The following is a 20,342-nucleotide window of genomic DNA, read 5'->3' on the forward strand; positions in this document are numbered from 1 at the left end:
CAATAATAATAATAAACAACAATAATAATATCCCAATTACACTGCTAATCATCCTTTGTGTTAAAATAAGTATTAGAATTATACTCATTCATAAAAGATAGGCTATATACATCTTTCCACATCTTGTGATACTATGAATGACATTGTCATGAGTACAGGATTATAAAGTGCTTAAGAATGCCTACTACTAAATAAGAACCATGTTTAAGGGTCTAAGGTTGGTCAGTCAAGTCTATAGGGTGGGTCTCTGTGCATGTCTCTGTGAAATGGTATTTTCTGTCACTAAAAAGACTTTAGTGCCATGGGTTTTGAGTGTTCAAATTAGAGGAAGGAGGTGACTCATCCCAAAGAATCCTCAAATAAAATGTATACTGCAAATAGGTTAATAATAGGTGATAAAAATCTTTAATTTCTGTGTGCCTAGTATATGTACTTATAATATCCTCACAGGGTTGTAATATGCAATTATCAACATGAGTCCTGTATAAATGCACTTCTCTGTGTATATGGATTGTGTTCTTGCTATATAATATACTCTAAAAAATGAAAACTGAGGGGTTGTTTCAAGAAACAGGGCACAAGTAGCTATATCATTTTCCACAAACACCATTAAATAACACCTTTTTGATCATTAAGTCATCACATGGTGCAAACATACACAGCATTGTTAAAAAAGAAAAATACAATCACCAGAGTTACTTGTGTTCAGATAGTCAGATTTGGCCTTTCAGTGCTTGAGGCTACTTTATCACTTGAAAGAATTGAAGCATGGCAAGATAAAGGAGGAAATGTGGGGGAGGAACAAACAATCAGCAGTTTCATGTCTTATTTCCCTGCACGCACATTTCCACACATACAAATTCACTATATAACCTTCCCTACCTTATAAAAACATCATCATGGATATACTGTATATAGATTATTGATTCTGGATAGTATCCCAACAATGCAAAATATGATTCCTACAATTAAAAAAAAGGAATTAGAACTTTTTTTTTATTTTTTCTTTTTGTTCTGCCACTTGGCCTGACACTATAGACACAGCTTGAACTGCCTCTTAGTCAGCAATGATTTTCAGTTTACACTGGAAACAATTCTTTCCAGTGCAACTGTGCAACCATAGAGATCACAGAGAATGTGGCTCCCAGTAGTGTTGAGCAAATAAAGCCACTACAGGTTAACATCATCTTTTTCACAGATAATTTACTTGGTATTATGTATAATACACAATCATGAATGTAGAACTGCAAATGTGATGTATTACTGTAAGTGTATGCTTGAAGAAGCATGGACCTTTAATCTAAGATGGGTGCAGGACAACTCCAGTGGAATGTAAAGTTGACACTGTGGAGACTGTTGACTCACTTCCCCAAATAAATGACAACAGTCAAGCCTATAAGAGACTCTTCACTGCTATGACCTCAAGTTTTTCACTCCTGCTGAGGGAGCAACTATCTAGGGTCCTGTAGTGTCCTGGAAGCCAATTTGAAGAAACATCCAGCAGGTGTTTTTTTTTTTTAAATTTCCAGATCAAGCTATGAAATGGGTGGAGTTAAAAGGTAAATAATTTACTCAAAAGTGTCATATGTAACTGATACCAGTATTGTCTGACAGTTTTAATTCTACACTGACAGCCACAATGCAACTGAATACAATTACTCAATCATAATGCATGTTAAGGTTTACAATTTCTGATTGCATTCCAGAAATATCCTATTGTACTCATTGTGCTGCTGCTATGTGATCCCACAATATCTCTGCACGGGACTCCATTCTCAGAGTAAGTATTCTATTGCACTTCATTGTAGGTGCAAATGGTGAGAGAACGATGACAAGGATGGACAAAATAATGTGAGCATTTCAACAATGAAGTACTTCATCCGTGCAAATGTTGCTGCAAAGGTGGCTCATGTTTACTTGCATGTCTATTAACAGTATCAGTCAGTCCCCTACATACTTCATATGTTCATCCCTGCTAGTTAGTTTCAGTTTGTGACCACTGCTCCTCTCTGTCAAAGCGGTTTCTCTGTGGTTGACATGCGCTATTGCATATGTTTTAACATATTGAATAATTGTGAAGTTTTTCTTTTATTACTCATACATATACAATGAGCCATCTCATATTGCAGAGACCTCATTGAGAGCTGACAAATTCTGCTAATTGGCATTCATTTATGTAAGACACTTATTATCTGAACATTGCTTCAAGTCCTTTTCCATTAGGTGTTTGCATCATTCTTGTCTTCCTTCTGTACATACTGTACTGCTGCTCTTATCTATATTTTATGACATGTATGTGTGGGTCAGTGCAGCAGCACTAACATTGGGTTGTGTGCATGGATATAGATTCAACAAAATAGAAATCACTGAGTAAAATGCACTGGTCAATTACAATACTGGCAAAGCATCAGATTACAATACAGCATTGACCCTGAGTCACACATTTGAATAGTGTCAGGTGTTAAACACAATGCTGGCATCCTAATTGGCAAAAGGAGAAATCAAGGATGCTGTAATCAGTCATTGGCTATGTGAATCATCTACTCAAACTTGATAAAGAACTTTAACTTCCTGTCCAGATGTGTAAAAACAGGACAATCTAGAGCTTAAGTGTTAAAGAGGAAACCACAAACAGTTAGAGATAGCCTAATATTTATTCAAGGCAGTGTTGCAGCTTTCCAAACACTGAGCTTTTATTCTCTCTCCACAGCACACACACACGCTCTCTGACTACTAACGGGCTGCTTTCTGTTTCCATCTTGCAGCTGTGAGATTTTCATCTCAAGTTGGTATTCATATGGAGCAGCAGTCCATGTGCCCTCAGATCAACGTAGGGGAGGATCGTTTCCCAGGTGGATTCACAAAAACTAACCATCACTTGCTTTTTTTATTTGCTTGACATTTGCGCTGCTCATAGAAAAAAGAACTACATATTAGTCCTATATAAAAAATAGAACAGTAAAAACTTTAAGATCCCCTCCAGAAATATGATGAAACATTCAAAATATCAATTTTTGAATACTTCTGAACAGTAATTTATGTTTAATGTTGTTTTTCCTTAAAAAGTTCAATTACCTTGTTAAAAATTTGTAAAATTATACTCTGTCTACCTATCTAGAAAAATGCATAAAAAGTTTAACAACTAGGAACAAGGTCTTTCCTATACCTCACTGATTCTCAGTTGCTGGAAGTTTCAAATTTCCACATCACACTTGTGTAAGTCGGATAGTAAACCACAATTGACTTCCAAACTAATTGTGATGCCATAAATCATGCTCCTATGTGCACGTTTTAAACTCAGATCTAAGTTAAGTGAAGTCAAGTAAAGAAACAATAAGTAAAACAAACTTTTGAGTGGAGGTGGACTTTAAAAAAACTGTGCAGCTGCTGTACATTTAACTGTAAACATTTTTCTCTTGCAGCTTGATGATAAAACCCTTGCCCCATAAAAGAAACATTATGGGAATACATTGACACCATAATAACTATTTAAAAAATGAAGTAAAAATCCTTCACTGTGTAGTAGCATTTGCCCAAGACCTTGAGGGGACTATTACAAGACCTCTGAGATGATTTGTGATTTAACCTCTCTTCTGTCCTTGCATCCTCAGGATTTTATATTGTGTCCCAGTTCCACATTGCTGAGCTGGCAAGAAGAGGCACTGTTAAAAAGGTTGCTGGATCGTCTCCTCAGCATGTTGCTTATCAAATAGGCCCAGCATTCAACTTCAGAATAAACACGAGGTATGTGGTTGTGCATGGAGCAGGGTCTTTAAATAGAGTTGTACCAGTAAACAGTGACACCCAGTGGTTTAGCTGGTACAACGACAATTACCCTGTCCATGGTCCTGAACATTTTAGACTGGGTGTAACTGCACCATCACACTGCACCATTTTAATGTGAGTGATATATATACAAATATGACATTTTATATTATCAAAATACCATAAATACGATTGGATCACGATAACCACACAAGAGCCACAGAAAAGGTAATTATATATAACAATTATAACAATAAGGTGATAAAAGTAGTGTTCAGTATCACAGAAACATCATAAAATTTTAGTTTTTTTATTCGAGATGCAAGCTGAGGGCTTAATAGTCTTCTCTCTTTCTTTCAGATCAGCTTATCCCCTGGGTCTACCGGAGGAGTTTGCCTTTGTGTCCGTGCTGCGCATGAGTGGCAGCACCATAACTAAACACTGGAATATCTGGCAAATGCAGGATGTGAATGGCGACGAGCAGCTGTCAGTCAGACTTAACGGGGAGTCTGAGTCTCTGGAGTTCACCTTCACGACGGCGGACACCGGGAGGCAGACTGTTGTTTTCAGCTCTCTGCCTTTTCTTTTCAATGAGCAGTGGCACAGAGTCCTGCTGGACGTCAATAGGCTCTCTGTAACACTCTTCGTGGACTGTGTCATGATCGGTTCTCAGAACATATCACCCCGGCAAAAAGTTAGTCTGGATGGTTTCACTTTGATTGGAAAACTTAAGGACAACCCGGTGATGGCCGTTCCGGTACGTCTGTTAACACATTCATCACATCTGTTGCAACCAAAGCAAGACCTATGCATTTTTTTTAATTTAAGGGAGTCAAATCCAGTTGTCATTGCCTCATTCAGTTGTCTGTCACAATTATTCACATTCAATTGCCTCACTGACAAGTTCACCCACTCTCAGACCTACAAAAGGCCCCTGGACATCTAGCGCTTACAGAGGCCTGGAAAGACCCTCAAGCACTAAAGTTAAAGTACAGGGAGACTCCTACCACTTTTCATGTCACTTTACAACTACAACTTATAGTTCTATCTCCTCACATTTCATTGAGGAATGTCGTGAGCATTTTTTAAATTAACTATTTATTTTATTTTAATTTATTTATTTGACAGAGACAATGCTCATTAATAATAATAATAAAAAAACAATTGTAAATGAGCCAGAGTTAGCCTAGATGGCTAATTTTCTTTCTATTAGACCTGCCTGGCTTTAAAGACATTTTAAATGTCAATTTGTTTTGTCTAGTTAATATATCATAAATTGACATTTTGTTTAATATTATTCTGATTTTTTTTAATTAAGTTTAATTTTGTGTATGTATATATATATGTACAAATGTATTTATATATTTATTTTACATGACACCATTGTGCTCGATTTGAATTGCTTATTTATTAGTCATTCCTTGGACAATGCTAACCATATGCATGAGACCATTATCCACGATGAGAAGTTGTACTCTTGATTCTTAAACTTCTAAACCTTTGCTTGGTTGTGTATTGTACCTACACCATGAGTATAGAAGCAGCGACTTCTTAGGTTTCATTCGTGGGTCCTTGACATGCAAAAGTTTGGGAAACCCTGCATTTTCTCACCAGCCTGTTTGGTCTGTCTGTGACATGTGTAGAAGCTGCAGTCTGCTGTCTCTTCATTCAAGCTGTACAGACAAATATGTGGAAATTGTTGCAGGTTCTGCCTAAGAGCACAAGCAGTGCACAGGCCATACAATCCTGCAATACCACACCATGCAGTTAAGGTGCATAATTTTCAAAGATTTGTCATGAGCGCCTTTGTTGTGCACGCATATGAATTTATTTACCAGCTTTGACCACATTATAATTCTTTTATAAACTTTTATAGCCCATAGTCATGTTTCCATAATGAGTCCCAGATTGTTACTAATCTACAGTGCAAACATCGCCTTCTTTCTGCTCTTCCTGTATGCTGGAGAAAATGCAGACGAAAGCTTAATTAATGGAAACAGCTTCTTGCACTTCGGGCGCAGGCCTAGTGGATCTTCAACATATGTTCCGGGATTAGGGGACACAACGCACATTTAATGCTACTGCCACTGCTGATTTATTATTTTCTTTTCTGTTTATTTGTCAAGTTTGAACTCCAATCGATGCTGATTCATTGTGATGTGACGCGAGCCCGGACAGAAGCTTGTTATGACCTCCCTGCCAGAACATCGGTAAGGAGAATGAAATTAACTACAGTGCATAATGAGCCACATTTTGAATCTGCAGTCTGCAAAACTTCAAATAGGCCTATTGGTTTAGCTATAGGAGCCATTAATGGAGAGGCAAATAAAATCAAGCACCATCCAACTGTGTGCGTAAAAGAACTGTTTGTTGACCAAAATGTTATCTTTATCTTTGATCTTGTCGTCCTCATGAGCGATTTTTTATGATTTGAGGGAAAACTTTAATTTGCCACACTTGGTTTTAGTTGAAATAAAATCATTTTGGGTCACAGCAGAGGTTAAATAACCCGCTGATCCTGCCTATTGGTGGGGTCTGCAGTGTGACCCCTCCCCGCGGTGTCCTCTCTGCAAACCCTCCAATCCCTTCCTGTAACCAAACATTGCATGAATATACATGAGCCCCTGATGGCTATGGGACCTCGGACGGTCTAGATAGCTGAAGCGGATTCAGTTTGGCCGTTTTGTCGGGGGCTCCTTCAGCCCAACAAATCCCAGAGAAAGGACTACAATTTTTTACCTTTCCTGCCCACGGGGAGATCATGGCTCGGGCCCCCAGCCTCAGAGGGCCACTTCTGGTTCTGCTCCTGCAGCTTGTCCTTATTTGCTCCGCTCAAGTAAGACTTATTCTGTTTCTGCCTTTCTTGTCTCTCCTTGTCTCTGTAGACTGATGTGACAGAAGTGCAGGTGAGTGTTTTCTTGATGCTTCGGCTAAAATAACAAGATTGATTTCACCTGCAATTATGGATAGAGTTTGGGACTGTTTCATTTTGAAAGTTTATTGGACATCTGTCACGGAAAAAAAGTTTAAGTTTGTCTGGAGTTCCTGTTATAAACTCTCTGTTTTTGTAAACTCTAATCTATCAAATGCTGGTGAATTTATACAATCAAAAACCATTTCTGTAGGCTGTAACGTATTTAATGTATCCAAGAGACAGTTTAGTTTTCTAGCAACAAACAGTAAGGCGGTGCACCTGTTCCCATTTTCCCATTTTCATATTGATAGTGTAGCAGTATGGCAACAGCAAACATGGCAAAAAAATGGTTTTCAGATATATTAACTCATATTTTCTTATTATATATATATTTTTGTTTTTATTACTCAGAGGAATCAAGGATCTGCTGGCCCTCCTGGACCTGCAGGTGTCCCGGGAATTGATGGGATTGCTGTAAGTTCTCTCAGCTCTATGACATTGTTCATATCAAGTGGCAAATAGTTCACTGTTTGTGCTCCCTGAAAACAATGAATCTCTTTTGTTTCAGGGGGAAAGGGGAGAAGATGGCGAGGACGGTTATCCTGTAACTATAAAGTTTGATAAAAATTTAAATAATATATTGTAGGGCTCTTTATTGTAGGGCTTTTCATGTATGTGGGACCTTTGTTTTTAGGGACCTGATGGAGATGCAGGTAAACCCGGGTCTTCAGGGTTACCTGGAATTCCTGGAAATGATGTAAGTACTCTATGTTTTATATTCATATTGCATATCTTTTGTTTTTGCCTCAATGAGGTCTACATGCAACACTCCAGGCTGCAAGGAGGTGGAACCACAAAGTACGATCCTCCCACCATGTATTCATACTTATCAGTCTCCTAGAGTGGGCCAATGAAATTTCGGAGCGGGGGATCTTGGATAAATGTGTACAAAAATGTGAGGAATTTATTAAACAGGATGAACAAATACAAATTTCCTTTGTAACAGTGAGGCACTGCTTTTGTCCAAACTAGGGCCTGAGTGTAATCAACTTTGACTCGCCTCAGAGTAAAAAACAAAAAGGGTTAGAAAAACATCCAAACATAATACTGGTGCAAATGATGGACATTGGCAATACTGTAGGTGATTTTAATTCACCTTATAAGTTTAGGCAAATGAAATATCAGTTAATATTGGTGATTAATGGTTTATTTCAATGTCCATCCAGAATGTGTTTCTACATTCAGCAATTATAAAATGTGTTTGTTTTTATACATGAATTCTGATTCATTGTCTATGTTCTTAGTGGATACATTGGCTGGGATTTTGAAAACAATAGCAGCTTTGTTGGCTGGCTGCTGTTGGTATCTCCTGTTGAGAATCCTCAAAACAGTGTGGAATGATTTCTGTCGGTGGGCTTGTTTGAAATGAGCCAAAGGAATGTTGCTCTCTGCTTGGTTTGTCGTCTGAGACTTTTGCCCTCTGCCCTGCTGCTGGCTTCTCTGTGTGTCTGATAGGTCGAACACGATCTTATGGGCGTCATGACGTGTTCGTAAACTCTTTCATTTCAATCTGACTGAGCAACACTAACCCGCAGTGCAGTATGTATTGAAACACTTTAGAGGAGGGGGTTATTCAAGTTAATCCCACTTGTGAATATTAACATCGTAGGGCTCCTCCCATAAGGAGTATGCTTATGTTATGATGATGTAACATATAGGGGTTGAATGTTGAATTTAGAAATATTGACAGAGAGAGGATAGTATTTCATGCTGCTTTTCAGATTCACACGCAAGGTGAAAATATGCAGGCACTCAAGCACTCTAAGGTTTGTTATGATGTATTAGTTAAGCCTGATGTCTCTTCTCTGCAGGGTTTGACCGGCCCTATTGGAGATCCTGGGCCCGACGGTCCCCCCGGACAGAAAGTGAGTGACTAATGAGCCTTTGCTTTTCCTGCTTCAGAGGCCGTCAGTGAAATGGTGCCAAGCTGCTGTCCGGTTTTTTGGCATGGCAGGGAGAGCTGCAGTGCATAAACCAATTCCTCATGACAAATGAGACTTAATCCTGCAAGTTTTCTGTGTAATCTCCGTGGGGAGTGAAGCCCCAACATCGCTCCTCATTAAGCTAAACATTGCTGGGTCAAGTGTGGCCAGCTCAGTCATGTGATGAGCTAGAGGAATGTTAACTCAGACCGTCTGCAGTCTCACACAGCTCAGTTTTACCTGAACATAGTTTTTGCCTCAGTGTACAAACAGTAATAACTGTAATAAACTGAAATAACGTGTGTTTGATGTGATTAAAGAATATTTTTGCTATCTATCTAATGTGTTTTCTTTGATTTTAGGGTGAACCTGGAAAAACTGGACCTCGTGGAACAGCTGTGAGTTACACATAGTCTCCTCACCTTGATCTAGTTCTTTATCTAAAGTTCATTCTTGTCACATGTCCATCAAACTGTACACAATATTGGGTCATAATTTATATGTTTCTCCCCAGGGTGTTGGGCCAGATGGACCCCCTGTAAGTCATTATTTTATGATACACAGTCAATGCCCCATTTTCTATTGTGCTACCTCAATTTTGTTAAGTTGCATCAAAATTGTGTTACAATAAAATATTTCAACTCTATCTGAATGTGACTTTTAACAGGGACCTCCTGGGCCTGGAGGACTTCCAGGTGAATTGGGAAAAGTTGGACCACCTGTGAGTACAGAGAAAAAGACTGTTACAGTGTTTTAATTAATATAATTAAGACTGAAACATCAAAAACTCACACAAGCAGTGAAGTGTTGGTAAGCTACAACATTATACTGGCCAATCACAGGACATATGTGTTCATCTTTATGTGTTAGCCAACAAAAAAGTGAAAGGCAGTCCAAGTTGACATGATGAAGACTTTAAGTACCGTAGTGTCCATGAACTGAAAAAGGTGTGACTCCTGAAACTTCAAAAATCTTGTGAAAAAACACATTTGTGCACACACATACTATTAAAGAACACGTTAACACACACATACAATGTGCACTATATACTGTACAATCAAGTGCTCTATTTTACAAACATTTTCTTGTCAAATGCATTTTGGGGCCTTTTTTACATATTCTAAGAAAATTTAGGAATTGATATAAGACTAGAAAATCAACACAAAATAAAGAATACATAAGCATTTCATCTGAATAAATTGCCTAAAGGGTCAGTTTTTTATCAGCACTTCATATCCCAGAAATCATGTTTACTTTAAAGTTAGGACTGTGATTTATTTTATTATAATTTTGCCCTTTGGCTGTAGCTGTCAGTACCAAATTAAATTGGATTTCAGGGTAGTGAGTGTGGATATACAGATAGGGATAGAGATCTCAACGTGTCACAGTACATTTCAATCACCATATATGAAAATAGTAAAAATAGTAAAGTACTTTTCCTCTGCATGACTATTTTCACATAAGAATATAAGAAGTGAGCCAGCTATGCTACATGGCAGACTCAAAAGCAAAATAAACTGTACTGGCTAAAATCAGGTTGAGTTACATTTGAGTAAGAAATGAAAACTACTATACTAAACTATAAACTATACTTAAGATATTTATCAAAAAACACTATGCTTATGCTTTTAGGCTAGCAGAGTCTATGTTTTTTATGACACTTGACAGAACATCCAGGATGAATGTATTTCAGCTCTCATCTTTCTACAAGCTAATCTAGCTGACACTAGTTTACTATCCTGCTGTGATAGAGAAAACTGTATATTTCCTCTTCATGTGTAGCTTTTGACACCATTTGTTTCTTACCACAGGGGGCAATGGGTGTGAGAGGGCCACAGGGACCTGTTGGACCAACAGGGCCCAGAGTAAGTGACACAACTTCATTTGACAGCTCACAAGATGTGTAAATTATTACATTTGACCTGATATCTCACAAGGGAAAGAGCATGATGCAGGCAAAGAACTGAAGTAATGCTACCGCTGCACACACACGTCCTCTCTCTAGTGATTTACAAGCTACTTAGATTCATCGTGACGCTGATAAACTGTGATATGAAAGCGTTAACACACATTTTCTCTCAACTGCAGGGTGCAGCTGGAATGCAAGGCAGTGCTGACCTGGTAAAGCTTTGCTCTCTGAAGATTATGACTAAGATTTTTTTTGTTGCGCAACATACCCTAAAATATTTTCTGACTTATGTTGTTATTTAGTGTCAAAACTCCTGTCCACCTGGGACCCCCGGACATCCTGGCCTTCCTGGCATGAAGGTGAGTTGAAGGCAAGACTGTTGTGTTGTGCTAAAATCATGCTTGTGACATGATATAATGTGTTTAATTGGTGTTCCCTCTTTTCTCTGTCTGTTTCCAGGGCCACAAAGGTGTAAAAGGTGAAGCAGGGGAACCCGGGAAACAAGGACACAAGGTAAAATATACTCAATTTTGGGAAAAATAATGTTTGCAAGTATTCATGGTCCATTTAGATCAACACAGTGAACGCATTCACACATAAAACTACATAAACAGTTACATAAAAATACAAATTTCCCCCCACAACTGTCACACATGCCACATCGGACAAAAATTATGCACAACTTAAACGTGAAAAAGGGGATTCCTGGCGCCTTTGAGACAAGTATTATTTGCGCTGCTCTATTTCAAGAAGTGATACATGCCTGTGTGTAATGCCCCTGACTCCTTGTAATGCACGGAGGATGATTTATTTGAAATGATGTTCAAGCACAACTACCCCCTTTCCCTGTAATGTGTCCATGCACTATATAAATGGAAATGAGTCTGGGTCTATCTCCCTTTATCACCCCATGCCAGGATATGATTTACTGTCAGTCTGTGCTCTGTCCCCCGGAATGATTTTCTCCTTTACTGAAAGTTTCATTTGAGGGACCTTTTGCCTGTTTTTCCATTCACAAATTCACATATGTAAAGATATTTACAGTTAACAATGGAGCGGCCACATGTTGTGCTGGGGCTAAACGTATTATCCCACAGTATTGGAGGAGAATATTGAAATATAAAATTAGTATGTGAATGACTGTTTAGTGGCACATCCTGTAGTTGTAAAAAGATGTGAGTACTGTGTGACCCAGTTACACACAAAGCATGCAGTGCTTCAGAGTGCATTTGTAAGCCCTCAAACAATGAACAGAAACAATGATATGCCCCAGTAATTACATTCAAAATACAACAATATCAGTGATCTTTATTCACTTGAAAACCTAAGAAGCAAAAACGTGAAGATATTCCACTTCACCATTATCAAACTGCTAGAAAGTGAAGACATTTCTTTTAATCATTCAGCAGTCTGGCTGACTCGAGCTTTTATCTTCCTCTTTTTGCAGAACAAAAACATTGTCTCTATTAAAAGAATATGGGCTGCTTAATTTTTCAGTAGAGACAATCAAGAAGAATTAAAACTATGTTGAAAATTCTCTCTCTGCTCTGCTCGGTGATGTAAACAAATGCTGACCTGTTTCACTGTGTTCACTTGTCTGTTGTGTAATATTTGATTGTCAGATGTGTGTTGTTTACTTGTCTTAATAGCCACTTCTAATACACACAATTAAAAGAAGAAATTGCCTTTTTTAACGACAGAAAATATGCAAAGCCCGAACACCCCTACTGCTATCTATTTTAATGAATATCCCTCCGCAGGTCTACCACTGAGTCAGCACATAAATTATTTGTAATTTGCAAGGCAGGAGAACAGTAATTTGGAGTTAAACCGTCTGCTTTTGCCCCCCTTGCAATCCATTAAAAACTAGGTATTAAACACTTTTAAGAATTGCTGGCTCATTTTCTAATTAACTCACAGCTGATAGGAACAAACAGCCTCCGTTTGAAAAGCGAGGCACAGATGAGATGCCAGTTGCATCATGTTTTAAGATATGGTTTATAATGATGTTTTTTCTGTGTTACTGCTGCTACTACTGATGTTTTTGTTTCTCATTTACACACTCAGGGTGAGGAAGGAGACCAGGGAGCTTCAGGGGAGGTCGGATCCCAGGGACCAATGGTTAGATGCTGTATTTATTTGATGATTTTAGAGCTTTTCAAGTTACAGTTTGCTCTCTGCTGTGTCAGGTTCTCTCTTTTTTTTTACTCTGCTCACTTGTTGGATCTGTTTGTTATTTCAGGGCCCTCAGGGGATTCGTGGAGCCATGGGAATGATAGGCCCCAAGGGGGAGATGGTAAGTGGTTTTGCGATTTCTACGCAAGCTCATGATACCTTTTATACACATCAAGGTTGTTTATAAATCACTTGCCAATTCAGGGTCAATCACATTAATATTTGTCTTTTAAAATGCTTATCCTTTAAAATATTGTCCTCTGGCAGGGAGCTCGAGGTCCCGATGGAGATCCAGGTCCCCAGGGTGTTGCAGGGGCAACTGTAAGTTTGTCCAATAATGTAGATGTTTTTGTTTCTGCAACAACTGTGGGATGCACTGTATGAGTCATATATGGTTCTTTGCATTATTTCAGGGGGATCAAGGCCAGAGAGGTGTGATGGGTGAGCCTGGGCCAAAAGGTGAAACGGTCAGTAGACACATCATAACGGGCATGTTGGTAGGTTGGATTTTGTTTCTATTGTTTTAACATATGTATTGAAAATGTATTTCTGCTTTGTTGTTCAGGGTATTCAAGGACCAAGAGGAATCACAGGCCTTCCAGGTCCCAAGGGAGAGGCTGTGAGTGTCTGATCAATAACAACAAACAAACTTTAATGTTCGGATACACTGTCTGCAAAAAACTAATTTCAGTTTCCCCTTTCTTCCACCAGGGCTTACCAGGTGTTGACGGTCGTGAGGGTATTCCTGGGATGCCAGGAGCAAAGGTATAGCATTATTCTACTGTTTTATGTGTAAAACAAATACATCTTATTATTACATAAACACTTCCATCGAGGCGTTGCTGTTAGGAGCAGTATTATCTTCATTGTCTGTTTCCCTCCACAGGGAGATGTTGGGAAGGCAGGCGCTCCTGGAGAGGTTGGGCTTCAGGGGCTTCCAGTGAGTATGACCTTTGACCCCCAAACTGTCAAGACTGACTCTGATTGGATGCACCTGAGTAAACTCCTCTGAAGCAGTTTAAAGTACCACAACTCATATTGCACCACAAACTAAACAAGCAGCACTTAAAATAATTTTATTGCATGTCTTATTTTTAAAAAGTCCACAATATAAATTGAAGTTGGCCTATTTTCTCTAGATTAACCTTTAAAGCAAATACTGAATTCTCTTCCTCTATGATATTACACATATACAACGTGTTAGTAATTATCATCTTCCTCAGACAGAAATGTGAGAGCAAATTTTTCCCAGCCCTCTAATCTGTGATTAGCCGAATGAAAGGCAGTAATGAGAATCAGTTGGCAAACATGAGCAACCTGACTGTGGCAGCATTAATAAAGATTCTGTAGGCGTGAAAATCATCGCCTGATTTAAACACTAAGAGCACTTTTTTATCACTTGAAGCTTATTATTATTATTTTTTTATACACAGTGTTTCTTGTAGTGAGCTGAATTTTCCTTTGAAAAAATGGCACTTTGCTTGAAAGTTTTTCTTCCTTTTTGTCATGAGAAAATGTTTACCTGGTTATTGTTGCATCTCTTCTAAACGTGTTCTCTGTTTTAGGGGTTGCCGGGTTCACCTGGACCAAAAGGACAGAGTGGCGCTAAGGTTGTCTGCTTGATTAATTATTAACAATTAGCTGTTTTTTAATTTTCTTTTTTAATTTTCAAAATATGAGAGCTGCTTTGGTTTTCTTTGTGCAGGGAGATGCTGGTCAAGGAGGCCTCCCTGGAACATTGGGTTCTGCTGGCAAAGCAGTAAGTATGAGCATCATACATGCAGAAAGAACAGCTATGATTTTTATCCCCTCTCTGATGTGTCTTTGTGTCATTTTACTGTCACACCACAGGGAGAGCGTGGAGAACAGGGAGAGGTGGGACCTGTTGGACCTATTGGTGAACCTGTGAGTATTCATCCTGGTTGTTTTTCCATTGTTTAAATTCTATTCATACATCTATTTTACTTTCTTATCATTTCCTCTTCTTCCCTACAGGGAAATGTGGGCGAACAAGGCTATGTAGGTCCAGCCGGCAAGCCAGGAGCCAGGGTAAGTTATCAGCTATTAACACGCAAGCTGCGGAACACAATTTAAATTAATTTGTATTTTTCACAAGGAGAGGCACCCTAACAATGATACACTGAATGAAAGACGCTGAAAAGGGGGAAAAGCCTCAGAGGGGTATTGAGTCCTGGCTGTTGTTTCTCTGGAATGTCTCAGAGAATAGACCTGGACTGGATCTCACATGAGGTCTATTTTCACAGTAAGGGGAGACTAGTAAGCAGCGGGCTGAAAGAGCTCTCTGTTCTCCTGGCATTCCTCAGACAGTGGGTCAGCGATCAAAGCGGAATGGCACACACAAACATGGCCGAGAGAATAACTCACAATGCTGAATGTTAATTATGAGCACATTGTGTGGAAATTATGGCGCACAACAAATCCTAACATTTAAACTTCAGTTATTAACAATGTTGACATTCTTATAATTTCAGAAATCTTATCAGGTGTTATGGGTTATAAAGTAGCTTGAAAATGAAGAGCCAAAGTGCTTTATTTTGAGATACATTAACCCCGCTTGGGAGTTTTACTTATCAGATGTGCTTGTTTATTTGTTATAGGGACCCAAAGGTGACCCCGGCCTTCCTGGTCTTCCCGGTCCTCCCGGCCTGCCAGGGGTGAAAGGAGAGAGGGTAAGAAAACACCACAATTCCATTCAGAAAGCTTTTCAGATTGAAAGCTATTGTGTTAAAGATTAATTCTCACCAACAAAAAGCTGACCAGCTCCCTCTAGTGTGGACAAAAACACTCTGACCTGTAGCAATGAGCATTTAGTTACTTAGCACATTTGTTTTGTTCATTACAGGGAGATCGTGGAGAAGCAGGACCTAAAGGAGAGCAGGTATGAAATCCTGATATTAATCTTATAAACACTAACATGGCATTTAAATAAAGAAGTGGGCTGCTTTGCATAAATCACTTACAGACTGTATTTTCATAGGGTTCGCCAGGTGATGAGGGAAACCCCGGAGACAAAGGGGATGTTGTAAGTTGTTACACAAACACAAAATCTGTTATTTTACTGCAATTATTCTGTCACAGAAGTACAATTCATCCTGTTTCCATCTTGTTTGTTTTACCAATTGTCTTCTAGGGTGAAATTGGAGAGAGTGGACCAAAAGGAGATGTGAGTTCAAGCAGATTATTTAAACATGGTATCTGAGTGTTTCCTGTGGTGTTAAACCATTAAGAGTTTTGTAATAATTCTCTGGTCTTGTACCCTATGTTCTGTCCAGGTTGGTAACCCTGGTGAGCCTGGCAGAAGAGGTCCTGAGGGAAGTCGAGGCCAGCCTGGCATCGAGGGGCCACCTGGCACACCTGGACCTCGGGGCATGCAGGGAAATAGGGGTCTACCTGGAGTGAGAGGGACCCAGGGTCCTGCGGTACGTCCAAAAGAAAACACATCTTACCCTATAGTATCTGTATACCTACAATACCTGAGCAGCAGAGTGCCATAGAGAGGAAAACACAAGCTAACTGTCTTTGACCGAAAACTGAAGCCTAAAACCTTTATGTCAGCATTAAGACTTACAGAGGGTAGACAAATTAATGTAAACAGTCCCTTTTTATATAGAGTGAGTTTTACTCTCTGTGTAGTGCAGTAGATGAAAGGCTGTTTCCTTGACCGAACTAGGGGATATATCATTGGTTTTGTACACAATTAAAGATCAGAAAATGGAAAACTATGCCTCCCTGTTAGCAAACTGTCCATATGTATGCACCAATTTGACAGCAAATGCTACAGGTTAAACAATTAACTTCTAATTCCTACTAGAACTTAACCCGTTAAGAAACTACAGAGACAAAAGTTCCTCTCAAAAAGACATGACAGAGTTTTGAACCCTCACACTCCTAAATAAGAATTAATAATTGTGTATTTGAGTTTATTTGTGCAGGTTAAAATCAAAACAACAAACAGATAAGCATAACAAAGACACACAAACTCTGTCTAAATAATATACATATACAAATATAAAAGAAAAATTGTAAATGAAAAACTTTCCTGTATCTTATGCAATCATTTCATGCTTTACTTTTAAACAAAGTTACAGATCCACACATCTAATCTTCATATTCCTAAACACTTAACTAGTAGAGGCTAGAAGATATAGGAGCACTAAATAACTCTCCTTCTCATTTGGTTAAAATGTGTACTCCCTTAAAGTCTACTGAATATATTTTTAAAACTATTAAAGTGGAGGCCATGCATAAGCCCCTCTGGACTTCTCCCTGAACACTTTTATCCCTGTTATTCTGATGTCCTTTTGATAATCTTATAAAATATAAAAATATTTTGCAGCAGCAGGGGAATACAGGGAATTATGTCAGCAAGATGCTCCGAAAATGGTGCTTCATTGGGATTTAAAGTTTTTGCCTCAGGAAATCAGAATCCCAGCTCACCTGCACTCTGACATCCCTGCAGAGGAGGCGGGTAAAAAGAACACTTTCTTATCGAGATCGGTAAAATCTCAACTTAAATTCAATACCTGTGTTGTTGTAAAAGGAGATCCATTTATCTCCACAAGACCAACCTGTCAGGGGATTTGAAGCCTCGTTTTTAGCTTCACCAGATTGCATTTTGAGTTTATCAAGTATGTTTTATAAGTGCATATACCATGAACTTTAAACTGTGATGAAAACAGGCAAGTCACTAAAATAGTAGGAGTACTGTTTTCACTGGATAAATGCACTGTGGAACCTTGATGTAAATGTTTTTAGACGCTGTCATGACATATATTATGTCATCTTTTTTCTTCCAGGGTAAAGAGCCAAGTGATCAGCACATCAAACAAGTTTGCATGCGAGTCATGCAAGGTAAGAACCGATAGGCCTTTGACCCCGTTTATCATTCCCTTTGCCTCATTTCATGACTTTAATCTTTCCCAGAATGCCTCATTATACAACCACACATAGAGCCTCCCCTCCATTGTGTCATTGATCTGGGCGGTTGAATACTCCCAAGTTCAAAAGGGAAGGTCTCATAACCAAAACATGAAATAAGCTTCAGCCTTTGTTTATTTGATGGATGAAAGATTTTTCTCTTTGAGCTTTAGAAATGTTTCACTGAAGTCACAACCACTGTTCTCTTCATTCTTTGCTCTTACGTCTTCACAACTCATCTCCTACACTCATGACTTTTTTATACCCGATGTGCTGAAAAATTAATTTCACCTCCAGCAGACCTGCACTCCTCCGCTCCGAGCAAAGAGTCTGCCTGGAAAGGAAATCTTAAAAAAGAGCAGTCAAGCAGCCACTGCATGAATTTTCATCAGGAGCCAGAAAACTGGAATCTTTAAGTGCAAAATACCATGCAGCAAGGAGCCACAGGAGATTAATATTAGATCCATTGTGCCACGAACATAAATTTCCTGTCGCTGATTGCTTGAAATAAAGAGTATTATCTCCTTTCTGCTCAATTTACTGAGGTTCTGTGGAAAAAGGTTGAAAAACAGGAGAAGCTCGAGGGATACCATGAACACAGTTTCACCTCGCTATGCTTCTCTCTGAAGTGAAGCATAAGAGCTCCTGGACCGTCTCTTCTGTCAGAGTTGCTTTGGGCTTTCAGAAATGAGCCTTTTTATGCTATGGCATAAGTTATCACAAAGCATTACTGTCTTAAAATTTCCCTTGATAACAGTCGACTGCAAATATTTAGCTGCCAGTTCTGCATCTGATGGCTCATCATATTATTTCTGTTGTGCTCCAACAGAGCAGCTGGCTCAGTTAGCTGCTAGTTTACGAAGGCCAGAGTCTGGTGTAGCTGGTTTACCTGGCAAACCTGGACTTCCGGGGCCTCCAGGGCCTCCAGGAGACAATGGCTTCCCTGGGCAGGCAGGAGCAAGAGGCCTTCCAGGACTCAAAGGACCACCTGGACCTCTTGGAGTGAAAGGACCAAAAGGTAATGAATGTACAGTATTGTAAGGTGTCATTGTTGTCAAGTGACAAACGTCTGTCTTCATTACATGATGTTTGTTACAGGTGAAATGGGTGACAGAGGCTCCAGAGGGCCCACTGTGCGCGGACCTAAAGGTCAGCCAGGACCTCCTGGACTTCCAGGTGAGTACATTTTGCCTTTTAGATCTTGTTATGTTTAAATCTAGCAAGTAACATCCTGTATAATAAGATTTTTGTGATCACAGGTGAGCCAGGCAAACCTGGCTATGGTCAGGATGGTCGGGATGGACAGAGGGGACCTCCTGGTGTTCCCGGACAGCCCGGTGTGCCTGGGCCTCCCGGTGCAGCTGGTCCTAATGGTTACTGTGACCCGTCAGCCTGCAACCTGCAGGCAGGAGCCGCCCAACAGTCTCTGGATGTGAAGGGGCCTGCAGGGAACTAAGAGCCTCTATGGCAGAGACAGAAAGACTGTTGGATTATCTCCCCTGAGCACACAACATTTTTCACACTTTCGTCTCAGGAGCTGTGGTTTGTGGTGCCTTCGATCCATTAACCTCTAGTCTTGCGAGCATGTTTTGTGCCAGCCACATCTCCATCAGAAGGAGCCTGCCTCTTCAAGTTGTAAAAAACACATGAAACATAGTTTTTTTTATGTGCTGCAAAAAAATCTAGCTTGTTCTGGTGTGTTTTTCTACCCGAGAGATATTTTTGATATTTCAGGAAGGTGTGCTCACATTTCTGAGACGAGATGAAATGACCAGAAATGTTTGTTTATCCCACTCTCCTCGTACCTCTGTCTGCGTTTTCTTTTTGTGTTCTCTATTTACACTGTTTTCTCAAGTAACAGTTCCTCTACTTTCTCACAAAACATTTCCAATAATTCCCTGAAGCAAATCAGGATTGGACTACAGTATGTTTGGTTTTAGTGCCTTTTTCCAATTACTTTATGCTGTATGTGCTAAAATACCAAAGAAAAACCTGCTGAAAGCTCCATTTTCTATGTCTACATGTTTGACCATCTTTTCAGCTCTGCAGTGCAAAATAAAAAGGAGAGAGGATGAAACTGTCATCAAGTCACACTGACTTCAGTGTGTGTTGTAAATCTGTAAAAAAAAATGTTTGAATTGTGGTTAATTATATTTCCTACAAAACAGCCTGATGTGAGATTTTGCCTCATTGTACAGAATGACAACAGAGTGCCGGTGTGCATATATGGAAGAATATTTTTAATGATGAGGGAAATCCTCATTAATGGAACAAATAAAAAAAAACACATGCAGTGTTTAATTTATTCTGCATACTGGTACCATTCTGTGATTATTTTATTTGTTACAAATATGAGGAATGTAAAAACTGACATTATTAACTGCTTTTCCAAATTTTGTTTATTTCATTGCTCTAAAGTAGAGAAAAGATGACAAAATTATCTCACCTAGCTGTTCTGGAGCTTTCTATAACAACTTCATGTAGATGTAGATTTCTGACAACTTTAAGGACTTTCTGTCTACATTTCCATGAACAACTATGCCAAGTCCTTCTGATGATGAAGACCATGTGATATGATAAAAGCTACAGAACAACTACTAAATCGACCTTGAGGTGAGAATGTTTTGTCACCTGCTGTTCACAAGGTCAAGAGTGAACT

The 20,342-nt window shown here is 39.2% G+C and overlaps 2 protein-coding genes across 4 annotated transcripts; both read left to right on the top strand.

The window, feature by feature from the left end:
• Positions 1-2: 2 nt before the first annotated feature.
• LOC137196909 (collagen alpha-1(IX) chain) lies at positions 3-5,000 on the top strand. The gene is made up of 5 exons (XM_067609890.1): positions 3-1,559; positions 1,707-1,780; positions 2,766-2,852; positions 3,612-3,744; positions 4,126-5,000. The coding sequence occupies exons 1-5, from the start codon at positions 1,543-1,545 to the stop codon at positions 4,709-4,711; spliced, it is 897 nt and encodes a 298-aa protein (XP_067465991.1). The 5' UTR covers positions 3-1,542; the 3' UTR covers positions 4,712-5,000.
• An 89-nt stretch (positions 5,001-5,089) lies between these two features.
• LOC137196908 (collagen alpha-1(IX) chain-like) lies at positions 5,090-19,995 on the top strand. Of its 3 annotated transcripts, XM_067609888.1 has the most exons (34): positions 5,090-5,537; positions 5,892-5,975; positions 6,651-6,671; positions 7,091-7,153; positions 7,248-7,283; positions 7,374-7,436; positions 8,551-8,604; positions 9,024-9,059; positions 9,176-9,199; positions 9,329-9,382; positions 10,473-10,526; positions 10,750-10,782; positions 10,873-10,929; positions 11,030-11,083; positions 12,638-12,691; positions 12,813-12,866; positions 13,013-13,066; positions 13,159-13,212; positions 13,311-13,364; positions 13,457-13,510; positions 13,632-13,685; positions 14,311-14,355; positions 14,451-14,504; positions 14,597-14,650; positions 14,741-14,794; positions 15,364-15,435; positions 15,609-15,644; positions 15,744-15,788; positions 15,897-15,929; positions 16,039-16,185; positions 17,563-17,617; positions 18,513-18,701; positions 18,782-18,859; positions 18,943-19,995. In XM_067609888.1, exons 2-34 carry the CDS (start codon positions 5,907-5,909, stop codon positions 19,137-19,139), a joined length of 2,055 nt encoding a protein of 684 aa, XP_067465989.1. In that variant the 5' UTR covers positions 5,090-5,537; positions 5,892-5,906; the 3' UTR covers positions 19,140-19,995. The 3 variants fall into 3 exon arrangements, with proteins under 3 accessions (XP_067465989.1, XP_067465988.1, XP_067465990.1); XM_067609887.1 differs by having other exon boundaries at positions 5,090-5,975; XM_067609889.1 differs by lacking the exons at positions 5,090-5,537; positions 5,892-5,975; positions 6,651-6,671 and adding an exon at positions 6,366-6,601.
• The last annotated feature ends 347 nt before the right edge of the window (positions 19,996-20,342 follow it).

Source organism: Thunnus thynnus, chromosome 14, assembly GCF_963924715.1.
Source record: "Thunnus thynnus chromosome 14, fThuThy2.1, whole genome shotgun sequence".
NCBI lineage: Eukaryota > Metazoa > Chordata > Actinopteri > Scombriformes > Scombridae > Thunnus > Thunnus thynnus.

Bases quoted from the DNA above. Each gene is read 5' to 3' on its own strand.
- LOC137196909 (XM_067609890.1), top strand. The intron at 2,853-3,611 runs GTGGATTCACAA...TTGCATCCTCAG, and splicing joins AGGGGAGGATCGTTTCCCAG to GATTTTATATTGTGTCCCAG. The intron at 3,745-4,125 runs GTATGTGGTTGT...TCTTTCTTTCAG, and splicing joins AACTTCAGAATAAACACGAG to ATCAGCTTATCCCCTGGGTC.
- LOC137196908 (XM_067609887.1), top strand. From the start codon at position 5,841: ATGCTACTGCCACTGCTGATTTATTATTTTCTTTTCTGTTTATTTGTC. The intron at 10,930-11,029 runs GTGAGTTGAAGG...GTCTGTTTCCAG, and splicing joins CTGGCCTTCCTGGCATGAAG to GGCCACAAAGGTGTAAAAGG. The intron at 15,789-15,896 runs GTAAGTTGTTAC...ATTGTCTTCTAG, and splicing joins CCGGAGACAAAGGGGATGTT to GGTGAAATTGGAGAGAGTGG.